Source organism: Podarcis erhardii, assembly GCF_964252035.2.
Source record: "Podarcis erhardii genome assembly, chromosome: 11".
Taxonomy (NCBI): Eukaryota; Metazoa; Chordata; class Lepidosauria; order Squamata; family Lacertidae; genus Podarcis; species Podarcis erhardii.
This window is the reverse complement of record NC_138501.1, coordinates 37,347,634-37,363,256: the sequence shown is the minus strand read 5'-3', so window position 1 is coordinate 37,363,256 and position 15,623 is coordinate 37,347,634. Positions and strand designations below refer to the sequence as shown.

Here is a 15,623-nt window from a genome sequence, read left to right as displayed (position 1 = left end):
CATGCTGGTTCTATTATTAGTTTAGTAATTAGCCTATAAAGTTCAGGGCCCAAATATCATGTATTACTACAGCAATTTAGAGCCTCGATTGCAAAAGGGGTTCCACAGCAATCAGAAAGAGACAATGGAGTTTAGCCCCATTTATTTTGCATTATTTGCATGGAAACCGATACCCCTTTTTCCAATGACGTTTAGGGTTATGGTCGTTTTAGTTGCTAGATGAGAACATTTAAGGCCCCACTCCACTTGAGCATGTGGCTTAAATGAACATGTATGGGTAGGAAAGAGGCATGAGCGCATGAGCTCTGCCCCCACCCACAACATTTTAGAATACTGGAAACATGAGCAGCCCGAGTACATGCGTTTTCCCCTCTGCAAACTGTCACCCTCTAAGTTCCACAGGGTGAAGAGGAGGGGGAGACCTTGTTCCAACAGGCCTTTGGGAACTGACTGCTTTTAATGAAAGCGCTGGTGTTGTGCTGTTTTAATTTTAATTATTTGTATGTTTTAAACATATTTTTATATGTACATGGTTTTAATTATATTGATTTTTCATTGTTTTTTAATGGTTTTCTTGTCAATGGTTTTAGCAGTTCTAGTTTTTTTCTGCAAGCTGCCTCGAGTCCTATCAGGGAAAAGGGCAGGATAATAATAATAATAATAATAATAATAATGATAATAATAATAATAATGATGATGATGATGATGATGATGTGTGTGGACATGTGGTGTTCTCCCCACCTTGTGTCTTCGTTTAAGCCACTTCTAAATCCCTAAATAAGGCTGAAGTGTTTTAAATGGCAAAATTGTTGCTGGTACCTCCAGAGTTAATAGCGAAGTTCTGTTGAGGAAATTTCTCCTGCAGTAAGTCATTTCAGCACGGTATCCTCCTTCATGACGAGCTTTCTTCCATCTAGGCAAAAGAACAACCACCAGCTCTCCTAATTATTATAATATAAAAACTCATGATGTAAGAACACAAAACAGTCACAGTCAAGGAATATGGGAAGTAGTGCTTCAGAATGGAGCAGGCTTAGTCCTCATGAGGCTGTTTTTTGGTCCCCCCTTTCCCTTCCCTAAATGTTCTTGAAGCTCTGCAAACTTTTGTGCTTCCTTGATACCATCCCTCTTTTGTGGGGGTGTAGTATTATAGCACTGCTGCAGTTCCTTGGCTGGAACACCCCCTTCCCTAGGTTAGCACTATGGCAGCTGCATTTGCAACATAGACCATTTCTGTTGGCACTAAAGGCAGTTTCTTCTGAAACAGAAGACACAGTGAGCAGAGAATACGGCTGCCATAACACTGTATACTTCGTACTTCCCCAGTTTCAAAAGTGTAGAATAACACTATGACAGTAATGGGAGGGCAGACTAGTTAAGTTAACCCTAAGCACGTTGTAAACTACGCGGGTGGCGCTGTGGGTTAAACCACAGAGCCTAGGACTTGCCGATCAGAAGGTCGGCGGTTCGAATCCCCATAACGGGGTGAGCTCCCGTTGCTCGGTCCCTGCTCCTGCCAACCTAGCAGTTTGAAAGCACTTCAACGTGCAAGTAGATAAATAGGTACCGCTCCGGGGGAAAGGTAAACGGCGTTTGCGTGCGGTGCTCTGGTTCACTAAAAGCGGCTTAGTCATGCTGGCCACATGACCTGGAAGCTGTACGCCGGTTCCCTCGGCCAGTAAAGCGAGATGAGCGCCGCAACCCCAGAGTCGGCCACGACTGGACCTAATGGTCAGGGGCCCCTTTACCTTTTTAAGCACCTTGTATAGTCTGGATAATAAATAATAACGAAAGCTTTATCACAGAATGCATTCTTTTGATCAAAATGCTTTAGGAAAGAATACTTGAGTTACCCCAGATATGCCTGGTAAATTGTTAAGTGGTCTGAGTTTGCCAAAGCCAGAGATGATTTCGCAAGGTCTGCTTCATCTTTTCTTCCAATTGGTGTAGTAAACGGAGATTTTTCTGTCATTACTGCAGCAAGAGTGGCCTGCAGACCATAGTAAAATATGATACATTAAATCCAATAGCAATTACATCTTTCTTCCCACCAGTATCTATTTCATTAAGCTTGCATGAGATCAAGAACCAAAGTGATTACACAGCCACAGAACTCTACTACACAACTCAAAGAATTCAAAGAGTTGGAAGGGACCCTGAGGATCATCTAGTCCAACCCCCCCCCTTTTGCAATGCAGGAATATGCCGCTGTCTCTTATGGGGTTCCAGTTACAGATAGGTAGCCGTGTTGGTCTGCCATGGTCAAAACAAAATAAAAAAATTTCTTCCAGTAGCACCTTAAAGACCAACTGAGTTAGTTCTAGGTATGAGCTTTCGTGTGCATGCACACTTCTTCAGATACACTGAAACAGAAGTCACCGGACCTTTCTAAATAGTGAGAAGGTGGGGAGGGGTATTACTCAGAAGGGTGGTGGGAATGGGTGATTGGCAGATAGCTGCGATGAGCCTGTTGACGACTCTTAACGACTGCAATAGGTCTGACAGGAAAAAGCAAGGGGTGAGAAGGTGAAAAATGGCTTTGTCATGTATAATGAGATAAGAATCCAATGTCTTTGTTCAAACCAGGTCTCTCCATAGTTTTAAGTTTGGTGATAAGTTGCAATTCAGCAGCTTCTCTTTCCAGTCTATTTCTGAAATTCCTTTGTAATAGAACAGCTACTTTGAGATCTTGTATAGAATGTCCTGGGAGATTGAAGTGTTCTCCTACTGGTTTTTCTGTCTTGTGGTTCCTGATGTCGGATTTATGTCCGTTTATTCTTTGGCGTAAGGTCTGGCCTGTTTGTCCAATATAGAGAGCTGAAGGACACTGTTGGCATTTTATGGCATACACAATGTTAGACGATGAGCAATTAAATAGTCCCGAGATGGTATGTGTGATGTTGTTGGGGCCAGTAATGGTGTTGTCCGGGTGTATGTGGCAGCAAAGTTGGCATCTGGGTTTATTGCAGGCTCTGGTGCCAGTGTCTGTGTTAAGTCTGGTTATAGTATTATTGTGGGTTAGGAGTTGTTTAAGATTGGGGGGCTGTCTGGAGGCAATGAAAGGTCTTCCTCCCAGAGCTTGAGAAAGAGAACTGTCATTGTCCAGGAGAGGTTGTAGATCTCTGATGATGCGTTGTACTGTTTTAACTTGGGAGCTGTATGTGATGACTAGAGGTGTTCTGTTATTTTCTTTTTTGGGTCTGTCTTGCAGCAAGTTCTCTCTGGGTATCAGTCTGGCTCTGTTGATCTGTTGTCTAACTTCATCTGCTGGGTATTTAAGTTCTAAAAAGGTTTGCTGTAGATCTCTTAGGTGAGAGTCTCTGTCTGTAGAATTGGAGCAGATGCGGCTGTAACGTAGTGCCTGGCTATATACAATGGACTGTTTGGTATGTTTGGGATGGTAGCTAGAGGCATGTAGATATGTTTGTCGGTCAGTTGGTTTACGGTATAAGGTGGTGTCTATGCGCCCATCCTGTATTTTTATAGTAGTGTCCAAAAAATGTATTTCTTGCATAGATTGATTCATTGTTAGGTTGATGGTGGGGTGAAAATCATTGAATTTCTGGTGGAAGGTGTCCAGGGTCTGTTGACCATGTGTCCAGATGATAAAAATATCATCAATGTATCGCAGGTACAAGAGAGGTTTGAGTGGGTAGGAGTTTAGGAAACGTTGTTCTAAATCCGCCATGAAGATGTTGGCATACTGTGGGGCCATGCGGGTGCCCATTGCTGTGCCGCTGATCTGAAGGAACAGGTCATCACCGAATTTGAAGTTGTTGTGGGTAAGGACAAATTGGCAGAGTTTGGTAGCAAAGTCCGCTGTGGTTTTATCTGAAATGGTATTCCTTATAGCTTGTAAACCATCGTTGTGTGGGATGTTGGTATACAGAGATTCCACATCCATAGTAGCTAGTATAGTATTGTTGGGAAGATTATTTAAAGATTGTATTTTCCTCAGAAAATCTGTGGTGTCACGTACATAGCTGGGAGCACTGATGGCATATGGTTTCAGAACAGAGTCCATATAACCGGAGACACCCACTGTAATAGTGCCAATACCTGAAATGATGGGGCGTCCTGGATTTCCTGGTTTGTGTATTTTAGGTAGAAGATAGAAAGTTCCTGGTCGAGGTTCTGTTGGTGTGTTTGTGAGGATCTGTTCTTGGATGTGTGGGGGTAGCTCCTTAACAATCTTGTTCAGTTCTTTTTTGTATTCTTGTGTGGGGTCTGAGTCCAATTTTATGTAAAAGGCGGTATTGGAAAGTTGTCTGTGAGCCTCCTGAATGTAGTCAGTTTTGTTCATGATGACGACCGCTCCACCCAGACATTATAATTAAAGAAGCGGACAAAGGTGGAGCGGTCGTCATCATGAACAAAACTGACTACATTCAGGAGGCTCACAGACAACTTTCCAATACCGCCTTTTACATAAAATTGGACTCAGACCCCACACAAGAATACAAAAAAGAACTGAACAAGATTGTTAAGGAGCTACCCCCACACATCCAAGAACAGATCCTCACAAACACACCAACAGAACCTCGACCAGGAACTTTCTATCTTCTACCTAAAATACACAAACCAGGAAATCCAGGACGCCCCATCATTTCAGGTATTGGCACTATTACAGTGGGTGTCTCCGGTTATATGGACTCTGTTCTGAAACCATATGCCATCAGTGCTCCCAGCTATGTACGTGACACCACAGATTTTCTGAGGAAAATACAATCTTTAAATAATCTTCCCAACAATACTATACTAGCTACTATGGATGTGGAATCTCTGTATACCAACATCCCACACAACGATAGTTTACAAGCTATAAGGAATACCATTTCAGATAAAACCACAGCGGACTTTGCTACCAAACTCTGCCAATTTGTCCTTACCCACAACAACTTCAAATTCGGTGATGACCTGTTCCTTCAGATCAGCGGCACAGCAATGGGCACCCGCATGGCCCTACAGTATGCCAACATCTTCATGGCGGATTTATTTTTTTTTTTTATAAATATTTATTAAAGTTTTTAAATATAAATGCACAAATAATAAACAATCTTACTTCTATCACAGACATAATTTCATGACTTCTTTGGACTCCCTCGCGTCTCCCGCTCCCATTTACATCGTTAAAAGTTTTTTCCAAACAAATTATCAACTTGTTTACAATCTCATGTCCACACATTCAAATATAATCTAGCACTTCTTCCAAAAAGTTTTATATTTTCTTTAGTCTCACTTATCATCAAATTTCAAATCTAATTTAGTGGTGGCCAATTTTTTATAATCTAGCATCCTTCTTAACATTCAACCAAATTACAATGTTTTTGTAGATACTTCTTGAATTTCTCCCAGTCTTCCTCCATCTTCTCTTCTCCCAGGTCACGGATTCTGCCAGTCATCTCGGCCAGTTGCATATAGTCCATCAGTTGCATCTGCCACTCTTCCAGTGTGGGTAGATCTTGAGTTTTCCATTTTTTTGCGATGAGTATCCTTGCTGCCGTTGTTGCATACATAAAGAATGTTCGGTCCTTCTTTAACACCTTCTGGCCGACAATACCCAGAAGGAAGGCCTCTGGTTTCTTAGTGAAGGTATACTTAAATACCTTTTTCAGCTCATTATATATCATTTCCCAGAATACCTTCACCTTAGGGCATGTCCACCAGAGGTGAAAGAATGTTCCTTCGTTTTCTTTACATTTCCAACATTTATTATCAGACGAATGGTATATTTTGGCAAGTTTAACTGGGGTCATGTACCATCTATATATCATTTTCATTACATTTTCCTTCAGAGCATTACATGCGGTGAAGTTCAGCCCAGTGGTCCACAACCTTTCCCAGTCCTCAAACATGATGTTATGCCCAATGTCCTGTGCCCATTTTATCATAGCCGATTTAACCATTTCGTCTTGTGTATTCCATTTTAACAGCAAGTTATACATTCTAGATAATACCTTAGTCTTTGGTTCTAACAATTCAGTTTCTAACTTCGATTTCTCCACCTGGAACCCTAACTTTTTATCATTTTTAAAAACTTCTTTAATCTGAGCATAATGTAACCAGTCTCGCACCTTATCCTTCATTTTCTCTAAACTCTGCAATTTCCAATTGTCTCCATCTTTTTCTAATATTTCCCAATATTTTGGCCATTTGGCCTCCATATTGGGTCTTTTTAGGGCCTTAGCCTCCAGAGGTGAGAGCCACCTTGGAGTTTTATTTTCCAGTAAGTCTTTGTATTTTGTCCAGACATTAAACACTGCTTTCCTGACAATATGGTTCTTAAAGGCCTTATTGATCTTAACTTTATCATACCATAAGTATGCATGCCAACCAAAAGCATTGTTAAAACCTTCCAAGTCCAACACGTCAGTGTCTTCGAGAAGTAGCCAGTCTTTTAGCCAGCAAAAAGCTGCGGCTTCATAGTACAACTTTAAGTCTGGCAGGGCAAAGCCCCCTCTTTCTTTCGCATCTGTTAATATCTTAAACTTAATTCTGGGCTTTTTGCCCTGCCAGACAAATCTGGATATATCTTTCTGCCACTTCCGGAAGCACTCCGTTTTGTCCACAATCTGTAATGTTTGAAACAAAAACAACATTTTTGGCAATACATTCATCTTGATAGCAGCAATTCGGCCTAACAAAGAAAGCTTCAATTTTGTCCAACTATCCAAGTCTCTCTTAATTTCAGACCAACATTTTTCATAATTATCCTTAAATAGACTCAAGTTTTTTGCTGTTATGTTTACCCCTAGGTATTTTACTTTTTTAACCATAGTTAGTTCTGTTTCTCTCTGAAACCGTTCCGACTCTATATCTGTCAAATTTTTTCCCAACACTTTAGTTTTCTGTTTATTTAATTTAAATCCTGCCACCCGACCAAAATCCTGTATCAGTTGTAATACTCTTTTCGTACTAGATTCTGGCTCCTGCAGAGTCAAAACTAAGTCATCTGCGAAAGCTTTCAATTTGTATTGTTTCGCTCCGACCTGAATCCCTTCCACCAACCGGTCCCCTCTGATTAAGTTCAAGAGCACCTCCAGAACCGAAATAAATAACAAAGGGGAAATCGGGCAGCCTTGTCGTGTTCCTTTTTCAATTTTGAACTCTTCTGTAACCACATTGTTAACTATTAGTTTAGCCTTTTGTTCTGAATATATTGCGTCAATCCCATTCTCAAACCCCCGTCCCACTCCCATTTCATTCAAATTTCCCTTCATAAATTTCCAAGAAATATTGTCAAAGGCCTTCTCCGCGTCTATAAAAATTAACACTGCTTTTGTATTTATATCTGTTTGCAAAAGTTCCAAAACGTCAATAATGTTCCTAGTATTTGCAAACATATGTCTGCCTGGGAGAAAGCCTGCCTGGTCTTTATGAATTACTTCATTAAGAACTCTTTTAAATCTACTTGCCAAAATGTCTGCAAATATTTTGTAATCCACATTCAGAAGGGAGATGGGACGATAGTTTTTAAGTTGTGTCTTTTCAGCTTCAGATTTTGGTATCAATGTGATAAAAGCTTCCTTCCACGATTCCGGCGCCTTCTTCCCTTCCATAATTTCATTACAGACCTCCATCAATGGTTGGATCAGATAGTCTTTTAATGTCTTATAATACTTGGAGGTCAGGCCGTCTGGCCCTGGAGATTTGCCCAATTGCATGTTCTGGATAGCCTGTTCAATCTCTTGCTGTGTTATTTTGTTATTCAGGATTAATCTGTTTTTTTGTGACAACTTTGTTAGTCCATTTCTTTCCAAAAATTGTTTAATCTCAACCTCATCTTGCGGCCCTTGAGTGTATAATTTTTTTAAGTATCTCTGGAAGCACTTTCTAATTTCCATGGGGTTCTGGATATTTCTTCCTTCAATTTCTAGGTTTGTAACTGTATTTAGTTTCTGTCTCTTCTTCAACTGCCAGGCTAGCAGTTTCCCACATTTATTTGCCGATTCAAAAGTTTTTTGTTTCATTAATTTAATCTTCCATTCTATTTCTTGGTTTATCAATTTGGAATATTGAGCTTGATATAGTTTAATTTCTCTCAGAATCGGCTGTGACTTCGGATTTGATCTTAATTTCTTCTCCAATTCTTTGATTTTCTGCAAAATCTTATCTTTCCTTTCATTTTGTGTTCTTTTCTTTACAGTGTTCTGTTGTATCAAGAACCCCCTCATCACAGCTTTGCTTGCGTCCCAGATAGTTCTTTTTTCCACCGTAGTGTTCATATTTATTTCAAAATAGTCCTTCAGAGTTTTTTGGGCCTTCTTAACGATCTCCTGATCTCCAAACAAGCTATCATTCATCTTCCATCTAAAGGAGCCGGTTGGCAAAAGTGTCATATCCATCTTCAGCGCATTATGGTCGGAGCAGGTCTTTGGGCAGATTTCCACTTTTCTGACCTTGGGTGCCAGACCTCTAGATATCCATATTTGGTCGATTCTTGTCCAAGTCAGTTGGGCTTCAGAGAAGAATGTTCCCTCTCTTCCCAGGGGGTTCTTAGTTCTCCAAATGTCAATCCAGTCCATATTGTCAGCCATTTCAAAAAAGGTCTTTGGCAGTCTGCCATCTTTTGTGACATTTTGATTTTGTGACTTATCCATGTTTGTCGATACGACCCCATTCATATCTCCCATCATAATGATGTTGTTGTAGTCCAGATAGTCCAGCATGATCTCATGCAACTTCTTGTAAAATTCCGATTTCCCGTCATTTGGTGCATAAATTCCTAATATCAGAATCTTTTCTCCTTGATGTTGTATCTCAATTCCTAATATTCTTCCATGTTCGTCTTTGAATAAGAATTTAGGTGACAGGCTCTCTTTTGCATATATCACCACTCCTCGCTTCTTTACTCTGTCCGAAGATATAAATTCTTGACCAAGTCTTTTGTTTATTAACACCTTTCTATGGAGCCTAGTCACATGTGTTTCTTGTAAGCAGATAATATCCAATTGTTCTTTTTTTAATATATGAAAAATTTTCCTCCTTTTTTCCGGGATGTTGCAGCCATTAATGTTCCAACTCATAAGTTGCAGAGACATCCTGAATAAATCTGGTTATTTTTCAAGGGGTGGTATCTTATTCAGAAGATCTTCAGGGTCCAAGGGTGCAGGTTCCTCTGGTGTTTCAGGCCCTGGAAGTTGGTCAATTCCTTTGTGAAGGTCCTCTCCGTATACGTTCAGAAATTTATCTCTATCTTCCGATGTTCTGATTTTGATCTTCTTCCCTCTAAAAGTAAAAGATAGTCCTTGAGGAAATTCCCACCTAAAGATGATTGAATTCTTCCTTAGTAGTCTTGTCAACTCCAAATAGTTAGATCTAAGATCTAGCAGTTGTTTAGGAATATCCTTGTAGATCTCAATTCTTTTGTCCAAAATATCCAGTGACTTTCCGTAGTGTAGGCCCAAAATCTTATCCCTTTCCTCCTTTGACCTCAGTATTATCAAACAGTCTCTGGGCTTCTCTTTCTTTAGAAGTCTTCCGAGCCTAAAAGCCGAGACGATTTTAAAGTCCTTTTCCTCTAAACTCCAAAATTTGGAAAATTCTTTAGTCAAAAACTCAGCTAGGTTGCCTTCTTCCACTTCTGGTATTGCTCTTATCCTTAAATTGCTCTCCCTGTTCCGCAGTTCAAGCATGGACAAATAGGTCTGATGTTCACCTACTTGTTTACAGAGTGGTCTTACCTCTTGTTCTAAGTTTTCAAGTTTTTGGCTGGTATCTTCAGCCAATTTCCGATTTTCCCCTGCAGCCTCCTTCAATTCTCCGATTGCTTGAGTATTCTGTGCAACTTGTCCAGATAATTTATTTAAACATTCTATGTTCTGCTCAATTTTATATGTTTGCTCATCGGCTTTCTTGTCCAAAGATTCTACTTTCTTATCCAAAGATTCTGATTTTTCGAAAATTTTCTCTAAGATAGCAGTACTTGCCCCTGAGGCCATATCTTCCAGTTGTAATTCCTCAGTTTCTCCCTCCCCTGCCCGAGGCAGAGAAACAGCTTCCACCTCAGAAGGCAAAGTAGGCACAGATGATCTACGTGCCTGTGAGGCTGCGGTTAAAGTTGTCAAAGTTGTTTGTTTAGTTCTTCCTCTCCTTCTTGTACCACTCATTCCAAAGTTATCTAAAAGTCAAGGTCAAGCTGAGTTGTTCCCATGAGAAAGCCACGGCCCAGATGGTAACAGTCAACAGAGGGCCGGGAAAAGGAAAGTAAAATAAAAGTCACTGTTATAAGTCCCAAATCCTCTAGGGGGAGTTTAAAATATTTCAGGAAAGAAGTCAATTTCAATTAAAATAAAGTCAGATTTTTAAGTCCAGGAACCTTCAATAAAAAGATTTTTCAGCAGAGTTGAGGTTCAATACAGCAACAGTGTTTCTAATGGTGCAAGCTGGTAATCCAAAGTAACAAGTTCAAACTCTCTCAGATTGTTTCAAAGTTCAGATTCAAAGTATCCAAACTGCAAACTGCAAGCTGACAGCTCAGTTTCTCAGGCAGCTCCAGCGCCTGGGGTTTTTAGTTAGAATGTAGCTCCAAAGGGAGAAAGATATCCCCGTGTAATTAAAATTCATAAGAGTCCAACACATAGAGTAATTGTTCCACTTAAAATAAAGTTCAATGGGTGCTCAGATCAAATAGTTTAAAAGATCTCTCTTTGCCTCCACTCCTCCAGCTCTTTGCGTTCAAGTTCAATGGGAGCGGAAGACGGACTTCCTGTTTTTCGTCACTCCGCTTTCAGCCAAATTCAATATTTTAAAGTCCCAAATTGCATAGAGTCAGATGTTTACTCACGGGTTGTTGTTTTCAAGGCATAAATTTCAGGAAGAAAGGTCAGCGCTCACTGGCAACAGCTACGCGGCTTCACTCCGCCGATTGCGGAACGACCCACAGCGCCGCAGCCTCCTCCGCGATCCGGAGCCCCTTACGGGGTTCCTTCAACGTTTCGGTGGCCGCTACAGGCGCCCGCCGGGTCCCAGGACCGCAGGCTTCTGCTGCCTGCGGTTTTCCGTTTTGGGTCTCCGCTGCGCCGTAGCGGACGACCCTTCTCGTGCGGAGCTTCCCTTCCCCGTTAGGAAAGGGCAGCCATTACCCTTCGCGCCGCCTCCGGAAGTCCATCTTCATGGCGGATTTAGAACAACGTTTCCTAAACTCCTACCCACTCAAACCTCTCTTGTACCTGCGATACATTGATGATATTTTTATCATCTGGACACATGGTCAACAGACCCTGGACACCTTCCACCAGAAATTCAATGATTTTCACCCCACCATCAACCTAACAATGAATCAATCTATGCAAGAAATACATTTTTTGGACACTACTATAAAAATACAGGATGGGCGCATAGACACCACCTTATACCGTAAACCAACTGACCGACAAACATATCTACATGCCTCTAGCTACCATCCCAAACATACCAAACAGTCCATTGTATATAGCCAGGCACTACGTTACAGCCGCATCTGCTCCAATTCTACAGACAGAGACTCTCACCTAAGAGATCTACAGCAAACCTTTTTAGAACTTAAATACCCAGCAGATGAAGTTAGACAACAGATCAACAGAGCCAGACTGATACCCAGAGAGAACTTGCTGCAAGACAGACCCAAAAAAGAAAATAACAGAACACCTCTAGTCATCACATACAGCTCCCAAGTTAAAACAGTACAACGCATCATCAGAGATCTACAACCTCTCCTGGACAATGACAGTTCTCTTTCTCAAGCTCTGGGAGGAAGACCTTTCATTGCCTCCAGACAGCCCCCCAATCTTAAACAACTCCTAACCCACAATAATACTATAACCAGACTTAACACAGACACTGGCACCAGAGCCTGCAATAAACCCAGATGCCAACTTTGCTGCCACATACACCCGGACAACACCATTACTGGCCCCAACAACATCACACATACCATCTCGGGACTATTTAATTGCTCATCGTCTAACATTGTGTATGCCATAAAATGCCAACAGTGTCCTTCAGCTCTCTATATTGGACAAACAGGCCAGACCTTACGCCAAAGAATAAACGGACATAAATCCGACATCAGGAACCACAAGACAGAAAAACCAGTAGGAGAACACTTCAATCTCCCAGGACATTCTATACAAGATCTCAAAGTAGCTGTTCTATTACAAAGGAATTTCAGAAATAGACTGGAAAGAGAAGCTGCTGAATTGCAACTTATCACCAAACTTAAAACTATGGAGAGACCTGGTTTGAACAAAGACATTGGATTCTTATCTCATTATACATGACAAAGCCATTTTTCACCTTCTCACCCCTTGCTTTTTCCTGTCAGACCTATTGCAGTCGTTAAGAGTCGTCAACAGGCTCATCGCAGCTATCTGCCAATCACCCATTCCCACCACCCTTCTGAGTAATACCCCTCCCCACCTTCTCACTATTTAGAAAGGTCCGGTGACTTCTGTTTCAGTGTATCTGAAGAAGTGTGCATGCACACGAAAGCTCATACCTAGAACTAACTCAGTTGGTCTTTAAGGTGCTACTGGAAGAAATTTTTTTATTTTGTCTCTTATGGGGATTGAGCTTGCAGCCTTGGTGCTATCAGCACCACGCTCTAACCAGCTGAGCTATAATTCGTCAGGAAAAATGAAAGCAAGGAGTTAGCATTACATGTGATCACAGATTTCTGAAAGATTTGGAAAGTGAAAGACAATGGCACATAAAAGCTGCCCAGATCCATTTCGTTCAACCTTCTGTTTTTAAAAAATGCCAAGTTGGAAATTTCTAAAACCTCCTAAGTAAGGCATGACGAAGACAGCTATTTTCTTTATCCTACCAGACTCTTAATTGAGCAATGTTTCAAATATATTATTGAAAAATACATCCTATTTGGATATTGTTACAAATTTCACTCCAGTTTGTCCTGAAACAGCTAAAGTGGTGTGTATAGACAGACAGATATAGAGATATATGCCTTAAGACCATAACAGGTCCTCAATATTAACAATTATTTTGCAAGCACTGATACTGTCTAAAGTTTAGAAAATAGTCAATGTAATGGCGGTCAACTTACCACTGGTTCCAAGCAGCCAAAAATAGCACCAAATATCAACATTTTACCAATCTTTACATTGACTGGTAATGCTGCAAGATGTTGGCCTAAAGGAGTCAGTTTTGGCTCACTTAATTCACAAGCTCCAATCTTCCGCAAAACGTTCATGGCATTGCCAACTACTTGAGGCTGAGGTGGGTCTAAGGCCTTGGAGAGGAACTCTTCAGGAGAGCCAAGATTACATTTCTGTAGATGACCCAAGAGCAAGGAAGAGATCAATGCATCTAATAGCAACCTATAATGCATCCTATAATAATAAAGTATAGCTTTATGGATATATGTCCCCCACCAAATACACATTTACTCAAAAATATTCATCTTTACAGTACTTGCATTCATGGGCACGGCAATATGAAACTTCAACATATGTTCCTGCCCTCTCCCTGCATGGATCAAATAGGTGCTTAAGACATAAATAAACTTTTCCATTTTTTTCTGCAGGCCTTCAGAAATCAAACCCAGCCTCTTATGCTTTCCCGATAAATCAGAAGTATTAATAACTGAAACAGAAAAGCTCATACCATGATGTGAAGGCACAATTCTTCCAAGGGCACCCGCAATATTTCTGGAACAGAGTAGTCTGCAAAACTTTCAAATCTGCAAAAAACACAAAGGAGAGATGCAGTAGGATGTGGTTCATACTGCTAAATCTTCCATCTTACGCCTGTGTACACAGGTGCAACACAGTGTTAACTAAGCTGGTGGCCATTTCATTGACTGAGGATACTGGAAAACAAAACAATAGGGCAAGTTAGTTCTAATCAAGATCTGACTAGTTTGGGCTCTATCAAACACCTGTCAGTGTCCATTGTGAAACTCATTGTGGGTGAAAGGGCCTTTTTCACTTAAGTACTATGAAGAGAAATATTTTGGAGGCAGAATACATGTAGTCATTTAACAGCCAAGTGAAGTACCATAACAGATTATTTGCAATCATTAGGCTTTAAATATATTTAAGTATTTTTATTATTATTATTTTTTCTCATTGTAAAGAGCTTCGGGACTTTTGCTGTGGGAGAAGATGCATAAATTCAATGAACCTAAGCCAATCTCAGTGCTGTACTTTAAATAGATGGTTCTGAGCTAACACAGTACTACTTGCTTAGCGTCTAAATCTCGAAGGCCAAGAGAGCCTTACCTATCTCTGGTGTACATTCGGAAGCAAAATCCATCCCTCACGCGACCAGCTCTCCCTTGACGTTGTAGTGCACTAGCTTTACTGACAAACGTCTCTTCCAATGAGCTCATTTGACTGCTTTCGTGGTATCTGGGTTAAAGGTAATGAAACACAAATTTCTGTTAAAGCTTCAGCATTAAAGCCATGTTCAGAACTTTCTCTGCAAGCAGATCTGCAAGCAGATTCTGCAAGGTCTGCTTCACCTTTTATTCTAAGTGGAAGATTTCTGCAGTCACATCAAACTAGTTGCAATTACAGATGCCTATTGACCTTCGTAGAATCTACCTCAAAACGGAGCATGGTGTTTTAAAAGGTATGACGTGATTTGATTTTCTGGGATGTAAACTCACATTACTGTGAGAAATCAAAGTAGCTTAGAAACTTCTGCTCCTGTGAACAGTGAGGATAACAAGAGCATTGGTCTTTAATTGAAGAGTCCCAAGAGAAAAGATCTGAAAGACAATATGATATAGGATGGAGAAGCAGAGAGACCAGGCAAGCTGGATGGAGACGGCAGCAGGGAGAGGAAATGTATTAATATATATTTTTTTAATGGGTCCAATGTAGCAAACTAGGATTTTAAAAATGGTTGGTCCTTAGTTCGAAAATACCTGATGATTGCCCTAGACAACCTCACACTATAGCTGCAATTGGGTTCAGAAGTACTGGCTGTGGACTCTAGTGTAGGAACATGGCAACTTGTTCAGAATCCTGCAACCTTTTCTTCTACAACCTTAGCATACAAATACAATACTCAGTATTAAAGAGAATAACTTGAACAGAATTGAGGTGGTTTCTGCTATAGGTTGTTAGAGGACTGAGATTAGAGTTTATAGTGGACAGGATACTGGATTTCACCAAAAATAGTTCCTTGTTCCTTCCTTAACACCATCATCTGGGCACCTGTTACCTTCCTCCAGGACCAAGTTTTTTTCTTACCCAATCAGCAAAGAATTTTTTTTACCAAAAGGGGGGGAGGATTGTATAACAAAAATGAGCACATGCAAATATCCGTTATGCATGCTAGTTGTAGAATCTTGATTTTCTTGCAAAACAGCTCCGTATTTCTTACATACAACTCCATGCCACAGAATATGCAACCAGCAAAACAAAAACCACTGCTTTCCCGAGACACAACATACTACTGCATGGTTCTGGTTACAGAAATCAAGTCTTGCCACGAAAATAATCGTGCATTTTCCAAGTTACCAATCAGATTTATTTATTTACTAAATTTCTAGACTGCCCTTCATCTAAGGATCACAGGGCATTTTAGAATACAAGAACGCAGAAATATATTACATAACAAGCAATAAAAACAATACCCTCCACAAATTTAAAAGGCCATACATTATTTAATTAGCC

At 40.6% G+C, this 15,623-nt stretch overlaps 1 protein-coding gene across 2 annotated transcripts in view; it reads right to left on the bottom strand.

The window, feature by feature from the left end:
* DHX29 (DExH-box helicase 29) overlaps positions 1-15,623 on the bottom strand; it is a 38,784-nt gene that overhangs the window by 4,398 nt on the left and 18,763 nt on the right. For both annotated transcript variants that reach the window (XM_081881360.1, XM_081881361.1), the window contains 5 exons: positions 14,220-14,348; positions 13,603-13,678; positions 13,043-13,267; positions 1,854-1,990; positions 820-913 (listed from right to left, as the gene is read on the bottom strand). In XM_081881360.1, the coding sequence (XP_081737486.1) occupies positions 820-913; positions 1,854-1,990; positions 13,043-13,267; positions 13,603-13,678; positions 14,220-14,348 (661 nt within the window). The remainder of the gene's footprint in view (positions 1-819; positions 914-1,853; positions 1,991-13,042; positions 13,268-13,602; positions 13,679-14,219; positions 14,349-15,623) is intronic.